The 21,309-nt window shown below is 41.1% G+C and overlaps 1 protein-coding gene across 1 annotated transcript in view; it reads left to right on the forward strand.

The window, feature by feature from the left end:
- Window positions 1-21,309, forward strand: part of DOCK2 (dedicator of cytokinesis 2) — a 349,654-nt gene that overhangs the window by 187,445 nt on the left and 140,900 nt on the right. The window contains exons 27-31 of the mRNA XM_082254918.1: window positions 708-803; window positions 1,270-1,368; window positions 1,729-1,823; window positions 11,917-11,995; window positions 15,772-15,872. Of these exons, the coding sequence (XP_082111044.1) occupies window positions 708-803; window positions 1,270-1,368; window positions 1,729-1,823; window positions 11,917-11,995; window positions 15,772-15,872 (470 nt within the window). The remainder of the gene's footprint in view (window positions 1-707; window positions 804-1,269; window positions 1,369-1,728; window positions 1,824-11,916; window positions 11,996-15,771; window positions 15,873-21,309) is intronic.

A 21,309-nucleotide genomic window follows, 5' to 3' on the forward strand; every position in this document is an offset into this window, starting at 1 on the left:
CAAATTTCCATGAAAAAAATTGTACCGCTTTTGGTACAGAATTCCTGACATAATCATACCGCCAGGTTAAGGAACTCCTAAAAATAGTGGATGTGTCTCCCTTAGCTGAAGATAGTGCTGGATTACTTGGAAAATGTGGAAGTCATTACTGAGGCTGAAGATTTATGACAAGGCCTTAATAGAGAAGACAAAAGGATTGTAAGGACCACAATGGAAATTAGGTTATTTATCAGAATAGTGATAGGGTTTGGAACAAGGCAGTGTTGGAGAGTCATGGAGTATAACGTAAATTGAGAAATGACAGTTGTGGAGATGTGCTCGTCTTATTCAAAGGTCTCCTGTGAGGCCTCAGGAGTTGTGCCTGGCCCATCCAACAAGGATAAGACCCTGAGGTGCAGCCAGCATATGCTCACAAGATTGTGTCTTTCAGTTGGTTTCAGAGAGCCTTGGAATCCTCCATGAAGAGCTAGAGTTCTTGGCCAGGCGAAGGGTTTGGACTCGCTCAGCGTGGTTACCAAGGGTTTCTTACAATACTAGGCATTTTCAAAATGCAAATAACAATGATGACCAGCAAAATGTGTGTGTGTGTTTGTGATATGAAAACTATCATATTTTGACATCTATGCAACAAGAATGTATTGCATATCCTGTAAATTATCTACATCATCAGATTTTGAAAATTATATTCAAATCATTTTTTTAAACAGGATACAACTTACCATCATATCCTAGAAATAACTGACCAACTCTTGCGAACCGTAAACAGGACAGTCATAATGATGGAAAGAGATCAGGAATTAACTGTAAGTAGATCAATACCATACATATTAATATATCATAATGGGCAAGGGCCAGTTTTATTTGTGTTGTGTTTTTGTTACATTTTATATAGATTTTTAGAAGTTATTTAACAGCAGTTTTTTTGCTATCTACTGTATGTTCATTCTTTAACAAATATTTTATACATTTAATATACCGGTAATCATTTTAAAAATTCAACATGTAGTTGGAAGCACAGTCCTACAAAAGAATGTTTTCCAATTGCAACTCCAAAATGTCTCTTTACTATACTGAATAGTGGTTGGCATGTAAACGTATGTCATTGCCCTTATTTTATTTTGTCTTTCTATCTATGATGTGTCTGCTAAATGTTATATTGTTAGTTTGTGTTTTAGTAAATAATTCCAACAGCATACAGCCAGAAACTACTTTTTCTTTAATAATTATGTATCTTGTGTCAAGCCCTGTTCATTTTTTGTACATTTTTAGGGTCATTTTGTGGCATGCATGACTGCAATATTGGACCAGATGGATGACCAGCATTATACTCACTACATTGAAATATTTCAGTCAAGCCCAGACTTACTGGTAAGTCGTGCATTAATCATATGTGTATCATGAGCAAGCTGTAATATTTTAGCTAATGACATGAGGCATATCCAGTACATCCTACAATACCATCCCCGTCCCCCTATACACATGTGCTTTGTGCATTACCATGACTACTCCTTTCAGAACCCACTGTTCATTTAAGAGACAAGCTCCTAATCCATGCAAACAAGCCCTTGTGCTGAAGATCTCTGTAACATCCTGTCTTAATAATGCTGATTTTACTTTTCATTTTAATTAGATGCTGTTATGCCAGGCTAGTTATGTTATTCGGCTAGCTATTTCCACTACAGAAAATGTTTGTTCCTTCCTTCCTAAGTGTTTTCTACTCCTTTATAGGATTTCCTGATGGAAACATTTATCATGTTTAAAGACCTTATTGGAAAAAATGTTTATCCTTCAGACTGGATAACAATGAGCATGGTTCAAAACAGGTAATTTCTTAGAATTTTTCATATATGTATTTCATATATACAGAATTGATGACTTGCTGCAGAAGCATCTATAGAACCATCTTTAGCTTACTATATTGCAAATTTAGTATTGGTTGAAATACATGCTGATTGTCTTTAAAGCCCGTCTTTGGGCACATGTGTCTGCTATATTTTTATATTCAGGAACCTCTTTGCCCAAAAGTGGTAAGTTTATGCTGAATTGACTTCCTAATATCAGGGACCCCTTTCATGTTTGTTTGCAAATTTCTACCATGTTTCATGGTGAAGTATGAATGTAGCTAACTGATAACTGTTAGTTCTTTTGAGCACATTCCTGATGTAAATAGAATCAGTGAATGACCAAAACACAGATACAGGCCATTGTACCAAGCCCTATTTCTGTAGAACGTACTATCTACAGTTTTGTTTAAAATAATAGCAGTCCAACATCACTAACCAGATCAAACACTGTTCTTGCTGTAAATTATATTTCTAAATGGCAAATAATTTACTAGTAGGTGTAGTAGAGTAATAGAAAACCAACAGATCCAACAGGCATGACATGCATGTTGCTGCTTCTGTGTAATTGAATCACTAATTGAAAGGGGTGTGTTCAAAATAATAGTATGGATTCCAATTAGAGAGGTCATTCAGTCTGTGAAAAAACAAGTGTCAAAAAGTTGGCCCTTATTTAGGGATAAAGGCAGCAAATATTGTACATGCTAGGTATAGAGCATTTCTCTTTGAAAACCTGAGTAAAATGGGTAGTTTCAGACATTGTTCAGAAAAACAGCATTCTTTTCTTAAAAAATTGATTGGAGAGGGGGAAATATATAGAGAAGTGCAGAAACTGATAGGCTGCTCAGCTAAAATGTTCTCAAATGCTTTAAAATGGCAACCAAAACCAGAAAGACGTGAAAGAAAGCAGAAAACTACCATTCAAATGGATTGAAGCATAGCCAAAATGGCAAAGACTCAGCCAATGAACAGTTCCAGGGTGATCAAAGAAGGTCTTAATTTACCTGTGAGTACCGTATCAATTAGAAGATGCCTATGTGAAGCCAAGCTATCAGCAAGAAGTCCCCCGAAAAGTCCCATTGTTGAAAAAATGATGTGCTGAAGAGGTTACAATTCGCCAAAGAACAAATTGACTGGTCTAAAGAGAAATGGCGCAACATTTTGTGGACTGTTGAAAGAAAGATTGTTCTTTTTGGGTCTAGGGGGCCACAGACAATTTGTCAGATGACCTCTAAGCACTGAATTCAAGCCACAGTACACTATGAAGACAGTGAAGCATGGTGGCGCAAGCATCATGATATGGAGATGTTTCTCATACTATGGTGTTGGGCCTATTTATCGCACACCAGGGATCATGGATCAGTTTAAATACATCAAAATACTTAGAGGTCGTGTTGCCTTTTGCCAAAGAAGCATAAGTGATGTTTTAACAAGACAACGACCCCAAACACACTAGTAAGTGAGCAGCATCTTGGTTCCAGACCAACAGGCAGGTCCGGACTGGCCATAGGGCACACTGGGCACTTGCCTGGTGGGCCGGGGCCACCGGACCACATGTTCTTGTGGGGCCAAGGCAGCTGGGCTGCTCCTTGAGCCGGCGCCACTCACTCGGCCTCTCCGCGGCCGGCTGTCCGGTCTCCAATTTAGCTTTCGAGCCGTAGGGCGGAAACTACAGGTCAGGTGATGTGACCATGAAGAGGGAGGGGATCTGGAGGAGATGCCGGACAGGAGGGAAAGTAATTGCAGCTCCCCGTGTGTGCCTCTGGATATGAGGACCTGCTGTATATACAGTAGAAAAATCAATCTCTCCTTTATTTCTAATGCAGCCCCTGAAAGCCTTCTGCTTCTCTCACTCCTGCAGGCATTCAGGGGCTGCAGGAGAAAATTTGAGAGTATGCATATTCTACAGTATATGGAGCTGGTCCTCCTATCCTTCTAGGCCCTTCCCCATGCTCTCTGCCCCCCCATTGCTCCCCCCATTGCTCTCCCCCCATTGTGCTCTCAGGTCCCACCCCTGTGCTCTCAGGCTCCCTCCCACTGCTCTTTGGCCCCCAACTGCTCTCCAGCCCTCCAGTGCTCTCTCCTCCCATGCTCTCAGCCTCCCCCCACTGCTATCTTCCCCCCCACTGTGCTCTCAGCCCCCCCTGTGCTCTCCAGCCCCCCAACTGCTCTCCAGCCCTCCAGTGCCCTATGGGCACCCCCAGTGCTCTCCAGCCCACAGTGTTCTCCCCCTGTGCTCTCAGGCTCCCCCCCAGTGCTCTTTGCCCCCCACTGCTCTCTGCCCCCCCACTGTGCTCTCAGGCCCCCCTGTGCTCTCAGGCTCCCCCCACTTCTCTCCAGCCCGCAACTGCTCCCTGGGCCCCCCAGTGCTCTTAGGCCCCAAGTGCTCTTAGGCCCCCCTGTTTTCTGCCCCCTAAGTGCTCTCCACACCCCTCAGGGATCTCTGACCCCCCTGTGCTCTCTGACCCCCCCAGTGCTCTCTGAACCCCCCCCCCCCAGTGCTCTCCAACTCCCCCCAGTGCTCTCCAGCCCCCTGTGCTCTCCAGACCCCAGTACTCTTAGACCCCCTGTGCTCTCAGGCCCCCCCCTCAGTGCTCTTCAGCCCCCCTTAGAGCTCTAGGTCCACCCTGTGCTCTTTGGCCTCCCATGTTCTCTGCCCTCCTTGTGCTCTCTGCCCCCTGTTCTTTCTGCCTCCCCTAAGTGCTCCCCAGCCACCCCAGTGCTCTCTCTGACCCCCCTAGTGCTCTCTAGCAGCCCCCCTGTGTTCTCTGCCCCTGTGCCCACCTGCCCCCACTTATGCTTTTTGCCCCCCTGTGCTCTCTAGCCCCCCTGCTCTCTGGCCCCCCTAGTGCCCCTGTGCTCTTCGCCCCCCATGTTTTCTACCCCCTTTGTGCTCTCCACCCTCCAAGTGCTCTCTGCCCCCCCCCCCCCCTGTGCTCTCTGTCCCTCCCTATGCTCTCTGCCCCCATTCTCTCCTGGCCCCCTTTATGCTTTCCGGCCCCCCCCGGGGCTCTCCGCCCCATGTGCTCTTCAGCCCCCCCCCCCACATTCTGCGCCCCCCCCATGCTCTCTGTGCCTCCCACTAAAAATGTTATGGGCTGCTTAGTCTAAAATACCCAGGCCTAATTATTTTGTCCCAGTCCGGGCCTGCCAACATTAACATTATGGAGTTGCCAGCCCAATCCCAGGACCTTAATCCAAAAGAAAACTTGTGGGGTGACACCAAAAATGCTGTTTCTGAGGTAAAATCAAGAAATGCAAAGGAATTGTGGAATGAAGTGCAATCATGCTGGGCTAGAATACCTGTTCACATGTACCAGAAGTTGTTCAACTACATGCAACATGGATGTGAAGCAGTTCTCAGAAACAGTGGTTATACACCTAAATATTAGTTCAGTGATTCACAGAAAAGTTAAATCTTCAAGCATTTTTTAGTTACAGTAAATGTTTGAGTTTGTATATAAAAATGCAGACAGTACTATTTTTGGAAAAGTCTAATATTCCTTTTTCTTCCGTAAAGTAATAATAAATCTGAAACATTTTTCTTCATGTTTTTATTTGGAATAGACTGTGCAGTGTTCCCAATGCATTTGCGTGTATGGAAATAAAAGCTTTTATAAGGATTTTGAGCTTTACTCACTTTTTAAAATATACTCACTTTTTTAAATACACTGCTATTTTAGCACAACTGTATATAGAATAGAATAAGAAAGAACTTTTAGGAACAGTCTGTATAAGGCTGGCTACTGTTTTTTGTTGTTGTTGGAATTGCTATTGCTACTTTTGATGGAATTGAGCCAAATACAGGGATCAGATTCAAGTTTGGGTTGATTCACTTCTGCCTAATTGTGTTTTTGTTTTTGTTTTCGGTTAAAATCAAAAGTGTTTTAGGTTAGAATATTTTAGTGTTGGTGTTTGGTATTTTGTGTTTTTTTTTAACAAATAGATTTTATTTTTATATAATCTTGATATTTCACATTTTGTTCATTTGGGGTTAGCAGCGTAACATTTATGCTTACACAGGCACAGTGCATAACAAAACTTTCATCATCCTCCTATCAGGTGCAGAGTGGTACAGTCTTGTCAGTGGCAAATGTGCCTTCTTCTTCCTCCTTTTCTACAACTAGTCCCACTGTTGCCCTGAAAACTGGCATTGATTCAGCTGAAAATTTTAAGCATACCATCAGTAACTTGCTGCAGAAGGATGCACAGGAATAGGGATGATCGAACTTTTCAAAAGTTCGGTTCAGCCAGAACATCCGAACTTCCCGAAAGTTCGGCCCGGATTTCAGGACCCCATTGAAATCAATGGGACCCTAACTTCAGTAATCAAAAAACACCATTTTGAAGCCCTAAAACCCAATAAATGCCCCTAAAAAGTGCCTAGGGTTTTGGGTCATACCCCAGGGACTATTAATCAGACAAAAAAAGTTCTTAAAAATTGTCATTTTTGATAGAGAGCCAATTATTGAAAAAAATAAAAAATAAAAAAATAAATACATTTCTTTGGATTTAGTATCTGGGGGTCTAAAAAGTGTACCTGTGAAGTTTCAGCTCTGTATCATGTCCAGAACCATAAAAAAAGATTTTTTGTATTAGGTCACTTATAGAACAGGATAGTGGCTTCTCTCTTTTCACACCTTGCCGGTTTAGTAGCAAGCGTTTTTTTGGGCATTTTTGGGGTCTTTTGAGGCAGGCAAAACATCTGAACTTGTGTATACGGGTATATATACACACACACTTATATGTATATATACACCTAGACATATATAGGTGTGATAGTAGCAGAAATATATGCTTGCGCTAATGAAATAATTAACACTAATATGGTTACGCTCCTATAACACCTATATATGTGTAAGTGTAAAATACATATAAGTATGTGTGTATAAATACCACTATACACAAGTTCAGATGTTTTGCCTGCCTCCAAAGAACCCAAAAAAATGCCCAAAAAAACCGCTAGCGCCAAAAAAAACCGCCCAGGTGTGTTGTTGCAGGCATTTTTTTGGGGTTTTTGGAGGCAGGCAAAACATCTGAACTTGTGTATAGTGGTATATATACACACATACTTATATGTATTTTACACTTACACATATATAGGTGTTATAGGAGCGGAGACGTATTAGTGTTAATTATTTCATTAGCGCAAGCATATATTTCTGCTACTATCACACCTATATATGTCTAGGTGTATATATACATATAAGTATGTGTGTATATATACCCGTATACACAAGTTCAGATGTTTTGCCTGCCTCCAAAAACCCCCCAAAAAATGCCTGCAACAACACACCTGGGCGTTTTTTTTTTTGGCGCTAGCGTTTTTTTGGGCATTTTTTTGGGTTCTTTGGAGGCAGGCAAAACATCTGAACTTCTGTATATGGGTATATATACACACATACTTATATGTATATATACACCTAGACATATATAGGTGTGATAGTAGCAGAAATATATGCTTGCGCTAATGAAATAATTAACACTAATATGGCTCTGCTCCTATAACACCTATATATGTGTAAGTGTAAAATACATATAAGTATGTGTGTATATATACCACTATACACAAGTTCAGATGTTTTGCCTGCCTCCAAAAACCTCCAAAAAATGCCTGCATCAACACACCTGTGCGTTTTTTTGGCGTTAGCGTTTTCTTGGGCATTTTTTTGGGTTCTTTGGAGGCAGGCAAAACATCTGAACTTGTGTATACGGGTATATATACACACACACTTATATGTATATATACACCTAGACATATATAGGTGTGATAGTAGCAGAAATATATGCTTGCGCTAATGAAATAATTAACACTAATATGGTTACGCTCCTATAACACCTATATATGTGTAAGTGTAAAATACATATAAGTATGTGTGTATATATACCACTATACACAAGTTCAGATGTTTTGCCTGCCTCCAAAAACCCCCAAAAAATGCCAGCAACAACACACCTGGGCGTTTTTTTTTTGGCGCTAGCGTTTTTTTGGGCATTTTTTTGGGTTCTTTGGAGGCAGGCAAAACATCTGAACTTCTGTATAGGGGTATATATATATATATATATATATATATATATATATATATATATACACACACACTTATATGTATTTTACACATACACATATATAGGTGTGATAGGAGCATAACTATATTGGTGTTAATTATTTCATTAGCGCAAGTAGTGTTTTCTGCTCCTTTCACACCTATATATGTGCAGGTGTATATATACATACATGGGTGTATATATATACCCCCTATACACATGTTCAGATGCCATGCCTGACTCCAAAGATGTGCTCAAAAAATCCCTATAAACGCCTGCAGCCAAAAAGTAGGCTGACCGGCGAGAAGCCATATTAGTGCACCGAATGTGACTTAAGAGAAACTATCTTTTCTCTATAGCGGTCACCCTGATATGGAAGGGTTTGGTCACCCTGCCATAGCAGTCAGTGTCAGTTCACCCTACACTACACTGCGGTCACCCTGAAATGGAAGGGTTTGGTCACCCTGCCATAGCAGTCAGAGTCAGTTCACCCTACACTACATTACGGTCACCCTGGCACTTAACACTTTCCCTACAGAAACTAAATTTTTGCATCTAACTAAAGTGTAAAAGAGCACCCTAACTACACTAGATATCCCTTTCCTCACACTAATAAATGCTAAATGACACTTTTAAAGTAAAATTAACAGAACTGCTTCCACTCTCTTCCATGTCCCTGTATTACAATGCTAGGAATTTGGCGGGGGCTATCTTATATACTGGGGGGCGTATTCACTAATGATTGGCCTAGGGACCCCCTAGTCACTCCAATCACATTCCTAGCATTCTCCTGCCCCCTCAATTGGCTTTTTCTAATGGTTCTGGTCCAATCATGGGCTTTTAAAGCCCATTTCCTGTCCCATTGCATTTTGGTCGGTTCTGGTTGCCGAATTCCGAACTTTTTCAGCAAAAAGTTCTAATTTCGGCCGAACCTCGAACAGTCAATGTTCAGGTCGAACCGATGGTCGACCCGAACCGTTCGATCATCCCTACACAGGAATTCATTTTAGCAGATTTTGAGGAAGAGAACACCAGGGACATAGACAGAGGGGACAACAAGCAGAAACAAGCAATTGCCAGTAATGTTTTGGCAGCTGCATTTAAATCTCAAGTGGGGTCAAGGAATGAGGAATAATATGGCCATTTTGTAAAAGTGGGACTATTGAGACCTACCTGAATCTGCCACGCGTTTCAGTAAAGTTACCCAAATAGGCGGCAGGGATTTTTTAGTCTGGCACAAGCCATTTAAAGGATTATATTTCTATAAAAGTGTCAGTATGTATTTATTGAATTCCCCTGATAATGTTTTACCAGAGCCACTGACCTTTATTGCATTCACCATACATAGCATATTATTTTACCTGATGACAGCGGTGAACATGTTATTCACCTAGAGATGCTTAACCAGGAAAATATGCAACATAGGCAGTATAGAGTGCACATAGCCATTACAGATGTTGTGGAGGTCAGGCTTGTGTTAAAAATTACATCATGCACACGTGGAGAACAATGGCCTCCAGACAGTAGAGAAATCTTTCAAAAATGCTCCGGATAATGGAAAAAGTTGCATAGACGAATATGGATCAACCATAGAAGACATACAGGACCACAGAGAGTCCTGTCACAAGATGGCAAAAATAAATAAACTTCCTTGCTACTGGTGTACCAGGAGCATGAATATATTTATTCTTTACTGCCTTTTTTGCCTGTGGTCCTGATAAAGCATTGACTGTTGTCCTTTAATTAAATAATATGCTAATATTGTGAATAAAATTATGGTCAGGGGCTCTTCTAAAACATCATGTGTTTGGCTTAATGTACAAAGCACAATCTATGTCTTACTGTATGTGAAGATACAGGTGTATTGGTTTTTTGTATCAATGAACTTTGTATTTTTGTAACCATGTGTGTATTTTTCTGTGTTGGTGTGCTGTGTTTTAATGTCCCCTGAAAAATTATGCTTTAACTCCATTATATGAATCTAGGAACACTCAAGAAAAGTAAGTGTCTGTTTTTACCCCTATGATTAAATATGAGGCATATGCAGTACATCTCTGCAGTACATGAACATTTCCCCATGTTTTATCTATTGATCTGCAAATACAGAAAAATACCTGTTGAGACAGAAATGTACTTATTTCCTTCCTGTTTTATGCTACTAACACACATCGTTTTTGTGAATTGAGCATCCATAAACATGTATTTGTATCCCTCACTGATACATTTCTAATGAATCTATTAATATCTTTAAAAAGAGTAAAATAAGTGGATCCACTTTCTTAGGCAAAATAAATTGTTATGTAATAGTTCAAAATTCTTTTTAGATAGTGTCTGATTAGACAGATTGAATATTTGAATTTTAATTAGAGTGGTGTCTGTCTCGGGAACATAAAATGTATTGCAGCGCTCAAAAAATCTTTAACAAAAATTGTCCATCAGTTCCAAGACCAAAGGATATGTCCAAATAGTAAATTAGAACATCTCCATAAACAGAATCCGTCTGATGTTAATCAAGTATATGAGCCTCAGATGTTGAATCCATGAAAGCGTTTGAGCTCTGGTGAGTTTGCACTGCATGTGGGGTGAAGGAAGTGTGCACACACCTAATTGTGTTAATCCAGCACTGGTGTTACCCTCCCTATATGTGTGCTATGCACTTGTTTCGATGTACTGCACCATGATCTTTCCCCTTTTTGCAAATGCTTTTATGGATTTATCATCTGAGGATCATATACTTGATTAACATCAGACAGATTCTGTTCATGGAGGTGTTCTAATTTACTATTTGGACATATCCTTTGGTCTTGGAACTGATGGACAGTTTTTGATAAAGATTTTTTTGAGCGCTGCAATACCTTTTATGCTACTTGATGTGAGGACTGGTATACCTTTGATTGCTGGCTGCTTTTATAGGAAGTCATACGCTGATCTTTTGTTTGATTTTTGCTTTATCTGTCTTGGAACAGCTTTGCAACTGATCAGGTACTTGTGGTTCCACAGACCAGCAACAAGGCTATTCTGTGACTTGTAGATCCACAAACATATGGTCAGTTCGTATCTCCTTGCTGTACAGGACTGGAAGCTATAGGATTCAATCACCTGCTGATCAATAAAACTTGCTTCATTGCCACTTCCTGTCCAGCAAACCTGCTATTGGCTTTTACCTTTTTCTGAGTTTGTGTAATCATTTGGTACATCATTCTGCTTTCCCTGGTCAGCAGCAAACAGTAATGGATTTTGCTGAGGACCGCAACCTGAGGGCCGCCCTCAGCAAAATCCATTACTGTTTGCACGATGCACTGTGGCTTCTTAAGCCCCGTACACACGCACCGATTGTCGGCCGAACGATCGGCCGTCTTTTGTCCAGTGCTGTCGTGTTGGTTGAAAAGTGCTCAAGACTGCACACGAATTTTGTCGGCCAACAACAACCAACTTCAGAAGTGATGTCATGTGATGGTTAACTTTCCGTGTGTTTTTTCTTCTCTGAGCATGCCCAGGCTTGCTCATCTGGCTTTTGTCTGCCGAAATCTGTACTGACTGACCAACAATCGGCCGTTCTGGTGTTGGCCAACAAAAATTTTATAGCATGCAGACCAGATTTTGTTCGGCCGAAAAGTCACAGTCGGTTGTCAGAAGCAGCATACTAACAAGCCGACAATCGGCCGATCGGACGTTGGCCGAATATTTATGGCCGACAATCGGTACGTGTGTACGGGCCTTTAGACTGCATTTCAGCCCTTTTTAGGAATCACACTTCCAGTAAATGTGCAGACAACCCACTATCAGGCTAGCTTGTAGCAGTATCATTTTGTTTACTTTTTTGGTATTTTACTATTAATATTGCTTCCTTTTCTCTACATCATCTTCTCTTGTTTTCCATTTTTCATTTTTGGGCTATTGGATCTGGTTACTTCTAAAAAGGAATTTTTTTAGTATCTCTGTACATGATTGAGTATTCAAAGTGAACACAAGTTCTGTTTCCTTTAGTAAATCACCCCTATGTCTCATAATAATAATTTATTTCTTTCAGGGTTTTTTTGCGAGCCATTGACAAGTTTTCCAGAACCATGAATCAGAAATTTCACGATAACATGAATTTTGAAGTGCAGGTAATTTTTTTAATTAATCGTATGTAGTAAGTGCAGTGCATAGGACAGGAGTATAATGTACAACATAGTGAATGAAGTGCAGGGGTCTGAATTATAATGTACAACATAACATATAGAATGCAGGGGACAGGAGTATATTGTACAACATAGCATATTCAGTCCCTTAAACAGGAGTATAACATACAACATAGCATATACAAAGCAGAGGAGAGGATTATATTGTACAAGATAGTGTGTTCTGTTTCAAATGCTGCGTTATGCATTGACATACCTCCGTAGACCCAGTCTGTCCAGATAGTATGGTCAAGAGTATAAAGAAAAGTGCAGTGCATAGGTGAGGACTATGTAAAATGGAGTGGTCAGTAACACTATGCCCCTTCATTCTGGTAACTAGGAGAAAATATGACCCAAAATTGGTGTAAGAAAATGAAGTATTAGACCCCCCCCCCCACCTCCATCAAATGTCTAGCCACACTTTGCCAACCCCCCCCCCTCCACATACACACACACACTTACACAAGTGTTCCAAGTGTCTGGGTGTCTGTATGGATGCATAGTCTGCATAGTGTGGCTGCACATGCACCAGTGGGGGTAAGTAGCATTCCAGCTCTTTTCCTCTCTCTAGCTTTTTAACTTCTTCCTCTTCTTACCCATAAATTAATATATTTTTTTCATTCAACTAGCAGATTGAATGAAAAAAAAATAGAGGATTTTCCTATGCATACATTAAATACCCATTAATGTGAATGGGGGAATCCTCCCACTGTGCTATTGTATTCTGCAGAATGAAATGATCAGTGTTGCCAGCTACAGCTGGCGGCACGGATCATTCAGGAAAAACCAGACAGGCTGGTTGTATGCAAGTTCATCGATGATCGATTGTTGCTGAACCAGCCGAATTTCGATTTATGTATGGCTGGCTTCTGCTAGGCGATTCAAGCAGAAGTACGCCCCTCTTTGCCTGCAGCCTTCTAGGACACATTACAGGTCCCAGAAGGGTGTGGGAACCATTCACAAAGTGCAGCGTGGTTCATGCATGCGCATTGGGAAGACAGCTATGAAGGTGCAAGGAGTCACAGCCAGCTTCTCACACTAAACATGCTGGCGCCGGGGACCCAAAGAGCAGCCAACTAATGGTGCTGGATTCTTGGACAGGAGAGTGTCCTTTTATTAACAGTCAGCAGCTACAGTATTGGTAACTTTTTTTTTCTTTCTAGGGTGAAGATCCTGTTTAAAAAAGGCATATTGCTAAACCAGCCATGTTTCCACTGACCAGTAGTGTAACTGGGACATGTCTTTACTCTTTTCATTTTTGAAAAAGTGCCTCACTCTTATACTGTTGGTTAGTGGAGAAGTGCACTCTTACACTGGGGTTCATAGGTGAAGTGCCCTGTTAAACTGGTGGCCAGTGAAGAAATGATATCCTACATTGGTGATCAGTGGGAAATTGCCCTGTTACACTGGTGGTAATTGGTAGCTATTGGAGAACTGCCCCTGTTTCAATAGTGACCCGTGGAAGAGTGCCTTATTGAATTGTTGGTTCATGGGGAAGTAACCTGTCATATTGATGGTTGGTCATGTCAGTGGAGATTGACGTGCCCCATTAAAATGCTGGTCTTTGGAAATGTGCCACCATTATACAGGTACCAATAGATATTCTCTCTCTTACATTGTTGCTGAGTGGACAAGTCTCTCTTTTACATCAGTGATCAGTGGAAACAGTGGAGAAATGCCCTGATACTTTAGTGGTCAGTGGGTATATTCTGGAACATATTGTTGGTCAGTGAATTGCTCCTATTACACTAGAGGTTTGTGAAGTGTTCTCATTATTTTGAGGGGTACCCACTTACAGTAATGGTCAGCAGAAAAGAGACTTGTTACATTAATGGTCACTGTTGAAATGCCATTAATGTCTAAACCACTGGCAACAAAAGTGAATACACCCCTAAGTGACAATGTTCAAATTGGGCCCAAAGTGTCAATATTTTGTGTGGCCACCATTATTTACCAGCACTGCCTTAACCCTCTTGGGCATGGAGTTCACCAGACGTTCACAGGTTGCCACTCGAGTCCTCATCCACTCCTCCATGACGATATCACTGAGCTAGTGGATGTTAGAGACCCTGCTCTCCTCCACCTTTGAGGATGCCCGAAAGATGCTCAGTAGGGTTTAGGTCTGGAGACATGCTTGGCCAGTCCATCACCTTTACCCTTCACTTCTTTAGCAAGGCAGTGGTCGTCTTGGAGGTGTGTTTGGGGTCATTATCATGTTGGAATACTGCCCTGCGGTCCAGTCTCTGAAGAGAGGGGATCATGCTCTGCTCCAGTATGTCACAGTACATGTTGGCATTCATGGTTCCCTCAATGAACTGTAGCTCCTCAGTGCCGGCAGCAATCATGCAGCCCCATGACGCTCCCACCACAATGCTTGACTGTAGCCAAGACACACTTGTCTTTGTACTCCTTACCTGGTTGCTACCACACACGATTGACACCATCTGAACCAAATACGTTTACCTTGGTCTCATCAGACCACAAGACATGGTTCTAGTAATCCATGTCTTTAGTCTGCTTGTCTTCAGCAAACTGTTTGCGGGCTTTCTTGTGCATCAACTTTATAAGAGGCTTATTTCTGGGAAGACATCGATGCAGAGCAGTTTAATGCAGTGTGCGTTGAATGGTCTGAGCACTGACAGGCTGACCCCCCCCCCCCACCCCTTCAACCTCTGCAGCAATGCTGGCAGCACATCTATTTCCCAAAGACAACCTCTGGATTTGACGCTGAGCACGTGCACTCAACTTCTTTGGTCGACCATGGTGAGGCCTGTTCTGAGTGGAACCTGTCCTGTTAAACCACTGTATGGTCTTGACCACTGTGCTGCAGCTCAGTATCAGGGTCTTGACAATCTTCTTATAGCCTAGGCCATCTTTATGTAGAGCAACCATTCTATTTTTCAGATCCTCAGAGAGTTCTTTGCCATGAGGTGCCATGTGGAACTTCCAGTGACCAGGATGAGAAAGTGAGAGCGATAACACCAAATTTACCACACCTGCTCCCCATTCACACCTGAGACCTTGTAACACTAACAAGTCACATGACACTGGGAAGGGAAAATGGCTAATTGGGCCCAATTTGGACATTTTCACTTAGGGGTGTACTCACTTTTGTTGTCAGCAGATTAGACATTAATAGCTAATGCATGTTGATTGTTGAGTTATTTTGAGGGGACTGCAAATTTACACTGTTATACAAGCTGTACACTCACTACTTTACATTGTAGTAAAGTGTCCTTTCTTCAGTGTTGTCATGAAAAGATATAATAAAATATTTACAAAAATGTGAGGGGTGTACTCACTTTTGTGAGATACTGTAATTCTGCAAGAGAATGAAGATTGGAGACATTGGTGGTGGGACTGTTAGTTAGTGTTCTTTCTAGCACGAGAACAGTGTTTGGGTCCTGAGGATTCTGTAATTTAATTCAAGTACAGTGACAGAAACGCAGAATCCAGGACAGTTCAGGTATGCATGTAAATGTGTTTAAACTATATAATAAAATGAATTGTTTATCTATTTCATGAATGATTTAATAACAATTATTTAGATCTTAACAGTAATTCAGATAATATTATAGTTTCTCTCATTCTAAAGTTTATTTTTTGAAATGGCTCTGTCATTTTTTCCTAAACTGAAGTTTTCCTGAAATATAAAGAAAATAACTTGGCTTTGTTAAATTCCTTGCCTGCCTTTTTTAAATAACATTTTATATTTGTAACAGCTTTGGAACAACTATTTTCATCTGGCAGTGGCTTTTATTACCCAAGATTCCCTACAGCTTGAGAATTTCTCTCATGACAAACGAAATGAAATACTGGACAAGTTAGTGTTGACATTTTAATTTTTACAAGATTAAAGTATTGGTATTGTCACCTGTTTAACATATATATATTTTTTTTAATATGTTGTAATGATTATTCATTTTTAGGTGATTATCTTAAAGTGCAATAAGCAACTAGTTCAAACCAATCTTCTACAGGTCTAACTTTAATGGCTGGATTCTGATTTATTGATGTGTTAATCCCCTTTAGTTAGCGCTTAAAATTAAGCAGGTGTCTAGAGATGTATGCAAAAGAGAGAGAGAGAGAGATAAAGGTGCCTCTAAAAGCAGACTGTTAACAAATTTATTTAGTAAAAAAGTGTGAAATTCACTCATTTTTGTTAGGATAAACACAGGCATATAATAGTCCAAGTCTGGTGAAGCAGGGATCGGCACTCGTGCTGTTGATATAACCACCGCCACTTAGCTGTTTCCTGAAACTGTGTAAGGGAACCAGAAGGAGGGTTGGAACACCCGATAATGTCAGACGTTTGAATTTCACACTTTTTACCTAATACATTTGTTTACAGTCCGTACTTAGAGGCACTTAGAGGCGCCCTTGTATATCTCTCTCTTTTGCATGCTTCCAGGAAACCACTACTGTTCTCCACAAGAGGCAATACAAGACAGTCCTGTGCTCCTGGGATTCCATTTCTGAATGGACTTGTTTTATCATTTTATATACTTTTTTCAGCATTTAGTTTGTGGACTGTACACACTGATATCCCTACAATACCAAGGGTCATTATATGGTGCCATACTCCATTCCTTTGTGTCTAGAGATGCATAGAGCTGCAGCATCTCTAAAGCCCAAGTATTGCAATTTGTAAATAAACACTGAAGTTGCTATCACACTTTTTTAGTCTCCCCTGCTTTCCTATTAACCCACACATCCCCACCCACTAGATGCATAAGGGGCATGGCCAAATGTGGGCGTGGTCAAAATGGGCATGACGTCAATGCTTATGGCTTCTTGTAGTGTCACAACTTTTACCCTGAGCTTTGGTATGTAGTAGACTAAAGACCTTGGGTAAAAAATAGGCTGGGGTTCCTGTATGCTGTAGTTTAGTAGTGTGAGCCCCATATTTAGAAGCATAGCACCTCCTTAGCATACACTCTTTCTTGTTTTTAGTAAATAATTTGTTCTACATATGCCTGTCCTTGTTACCACTGTACCAACAAAAAAATCCTTATTTACTGTGTCACAAGTTGGAGTTTCAAAGACACACATAAACATTAAAGTGTATTTCCACTTTTGCAGTCAAATTTGTGAAAACGCAACAAATATGTTATATATATGTTGTCAATCTCATACAGCATACATAAAAATAATAATAATAAACAAAATATCTCTTACCTTTCAACAAATAGATAGAATGATAATTATTTGGAAAGGGTGGGGTAAGAAGAGAGATTTGTCAAAACTGGAAATGAGATGAATTTATCAACTAGATACTTTGACTCAATATGGGCTTAATATTGATTTCCACATAAAAAAAAACTGTAGTATACAAAAAGAAAGAAATTAAATAAAAATAAATTAGGAAATATAGTAGTACAAAGTTGTTGATAAGCCAGCACAAGCTACCCTATTAAATGGGGAAGTCTTTTTCTGTGTAAACAATGTAAAGCCTGTAAACTGAATCAAATTTGGTTATGGAGTTCCTGATTGATACTTTTGTATCTTGTCAGACCAACCACGCAGTTTATCTTTTCCAGTGTCCATGTGGTTTGCAATATTTTGGGCAAACCACACGAACACTGTATGGTAATCTGGGAAAAATGGCAACTATATAATGAAGGGTCTTAAGACACAATGGAGTTGATTTACTAAAACTGGAGATTGCAAAATCTGATGCAGCTCTGCATACAAACCAATAAGCTTTCCGTTTTTTTTGTCAAAACTTAATTGAACAAGCAGAAGTTAGAAACTGCCTTGCACAGCTGCACCATTTTTTGCACTTTCCAGCTTAAGTAAATAAACCCCAAAGTGTTTTGCTGCATTTCCATACAGTTCATATAAAAATCCATCTGGACTTAAAATGGTTATAAAGCCTTGACATTTTTTTCTTTAATGCATTCCTTGCATTAAGGTAAAAAATGTCCCAGTGTCTGTATCAGACCCTCAGCCACCTTTATTCTTTAAAGTCATATCTTGATCCAGCACTGTGCCCATCTACAGCTGCTCTCTCCTCTCTCTCTGCTCACAGAGACAGCAATGGGAGCCATTGGCTCCTGCTGCTGTCAATCAAATCCTGTGAGCAGAGAACAGGGGATGGGGTTAAACTATGTTGTGTGTGTCAATAGATGCACACAGTGGCTCGGGATTGAGCAGCTTTCTGTGGGGGCACAAACAGAAAAAGAGGAACTATAAGTAATCCAGCCTTATACCCTGCAAAAAATCATGTGGTTTATGCAAGCATTTTATTTATTTATACATGTTTATGCAAACCCCAAAGTCAATAGAGGTCTAACATCTAAATCTTCTCTTATGTGATAAATTCTTCCTTCTTCCCCTATAAAAAAATTAACTCTCATTAGATATGTTGGCCAACAAAATGGTGGGTCATGCAACGCTTAAAATAAAATAACAACTAAATTCTCTAGATAGTCAGATAGTTAGTTAGGTTGAAAAAAACACTAGTTCGTCTAGTTCAACCAATTAAAATAAAAACAAAAAAAGAACCACACAAATATAAAACCTTCATATGCACTATTCTATACCCACAGTTGATCCAGAGGAATGCAAAAAACTCAAATAAAGCAGGGTCCAGTTTGCTCCAGTAGGGGGAAAACAATTCCTTCCTGTTCCCCCAGGAGGTCAACTGGTATTCCCTGGATCAATTACCCCTGGTGTTTTTACCTCTAAAAATCAGTATCCAGTTATATTTTGTGCATTTAGGAATGCATCCAGCTCTTTTTTTCAAACAATCTAAAGAACTGGCCGGAACTAGTTGAGGTAGTCTATTCTAAACATACTTCTTCTTCACTAAATCAGTGTTTCTCCTTCATTTCTTTCTCATGCATGCTCCAAGGAATGTTCCCAAAAGAAACAAAACTGTATAGTGTAGAATATTAAAAAAAACCTCATACATCAATACATTTGTGCCTGCATTGATCCGTGATCATATAGTGCAACTGTGAAAGCATTCAAGTCACTGTGCGAATTCTCCCCTTATTTCACACACCACATGCAGATGTCCTCTTACCAAACATACTGCCGTTCCACCCCAGGGCTCAACATTTCACAAATACAGTTGACTCTTTTCATTCCTCCTTTAAGGCAGGCAAACTTCTTAAAGTGGTTGTAAACTCTGTTATGCCACTTGTATCTACAGGCAAGCCTATAGTAAGGCTTACCTGTAGGTACTGTGAATATCTCCTAAACCTGCACAATTTAGGAGATATTTAGAGTGCATGCAGCTGATGACATCACTTACAGTGCCGGATCTTCAGAGACGTTGCCAGAAACGATGGCTCCCACATGCACGTGCAGCAGTGACGTCATCCTCCCCTGGCCACTCATGTAGCGGGAGGCTGCAAACCTTGAAGAAAGACCGGATTGAGATGTCACATGACTCAGCACTGACATTGCTGCGCTGGACAGCTTAGTTCTAAGGTGAGTTTCTCATAATGTGCTAGTATGCAATGCTTTCAGCTCTTTGTAGTACTCAGATGGACAAGATAAAAGAACGCAAAAAGCCCCTGGTGTATTTATCACATTAGAGAAGATTTAGATGTTGGGCTTTTACTGACTGAGATTGGATTACTTGTAGTTTCACGGTATCTGTCCAGGGGTACAAGAATTACCAGCAGCTAGGGGATTGGGAATAAAGTGGATATCTCCACCTAAGCGCTGAGAAACCTATACTAGTACAAAAGGAGGAGGAGCCAAGAGCGTCAGGGAAGGGCCCAAGAAGAGGAGAATTGGGACTGCTCTGTGCAAAACCATTGCACAGAGCAGGTAAGTGTAACATATTTGTTATTTTAATTAAAAAAAAAATACCTTTACAAACTCTTTAAAGGCATGGAAATAGATAGACTGAATAATTGGATAGGGTGGAATGAAAATATGGAAAAAACATGTTTTATTGCAAACAACTGAGGTGTACAATCAATGCTTCTCAATGATCAAAGCCATGTGATCCCTATGTCAAAGTTGACATCATGATTAGTGACTTTGTGTTGGTAAATAAACAAACTGTATGATCACTATGCTGATCAATTGCTTTGTTTTTTAACAAAGTTATGTGCTCTCTATTACAGCACTATCATGCTGATCACATGACTTTGTAAACATTGAGTGAAGGTTAACTTTAAAGAGGAACTCCAACCCCCCCCCCCCCCGCCAAAAAATTTAAAGTCAGCAGCTACAAATACTGCCAGCCTTCAATATTAGGACACTTACTTGTCCATCAATGTCAGCAGAGGCGGCTCTAGGATTTGTGAGGCCTTAGGCAGAATTTAGACATGAGGCCCCACTCACCTCCTTTTTAGGGGTTAAGGAAGAACCCAGAGGCCGAGCATCCAATTACTGCTGCTTGTGTGGTTGGGATGTGTACTGTGGCAATCACATGGGATAAATAGGAGAGGGATGGGACTGGGAACCATGGGATAGGGGAGAAGGAGGAGGAGGTAAAAAGGGGGGAGTGGGTAGATGATGAGGGATGGGTAGAGAAGAACTGGGGTGAAACTGGGGGATCCTGGTCTGTATAGCAATACAAAAAGGAGAAGGATTTGTGCTCTCATGAGAGAAAGAAGGGGGAGGGAACAAGGAAGAAAGGAAGAAAGAAAGAAAGAAAGAAAGAGGGGGGGGGGAGAAAGAAGGGGGGGGGGAAGAAAGAAGGGGGGGGAGAAAGAAAGAAAGAGAGAGGGGGAGAATGAAAAAAGAAAGAGGGGAGGGAGAAAGAAAGGAATGAGAGGGATGGAGGAAGGGTGCCCCTTACATCAGAGTACTCACTAGAAGGAGAGGGGAGTGGATGGATAGGATGGAGGGATCAGGTGCCATTTTTCCTCTTCTTGTTCCTGGTCTGCAATCTTCCTGCCCAAACCTCATCTTCTCTGATGAGAAAAATGTTGGGGAGTGTGGGTGGGGACAGCACAGGTGGAGAGGGCGGGAGGAGGAGCAGAAACAGCTCTCTCTCCTCCCCGTCTGTGGTCTGTGGTGGAGGCGGAGATGTCAGCACCACGGCTCTAGTATCTGGCTGTGATCCGGAGTGTCAGTGAGCTCCTATCCTCGGTGAGCTGCTCCTGATCTCAGCCCCGAATCATAGCGGATTTTACCGCTTACAGACCGGCTGGGACTCGGGACTATGCTGATTGCAGGGAGATCCCTGCTGCCAGCCTCAGAGGTGGCTCTTTACCCCGGCAAATTAGGCGGCTGCGAGGCCCGTGTGAGTGCGAGGCCTTAGGCGACCGCCTAATTTGCCTAATTAAAGA

This window comes from Pelophylax lessonae (genome assembly GCF_965119305.1).
Source record: "Pelophylax lessonae genome assembly, chromosome: 4".
Lineage (NCBI taxonomy): Eukaryota > Metazoa > Chordata > Amphibia > Anura > Ranidae > Pelophylax > Pelophylax lessonae.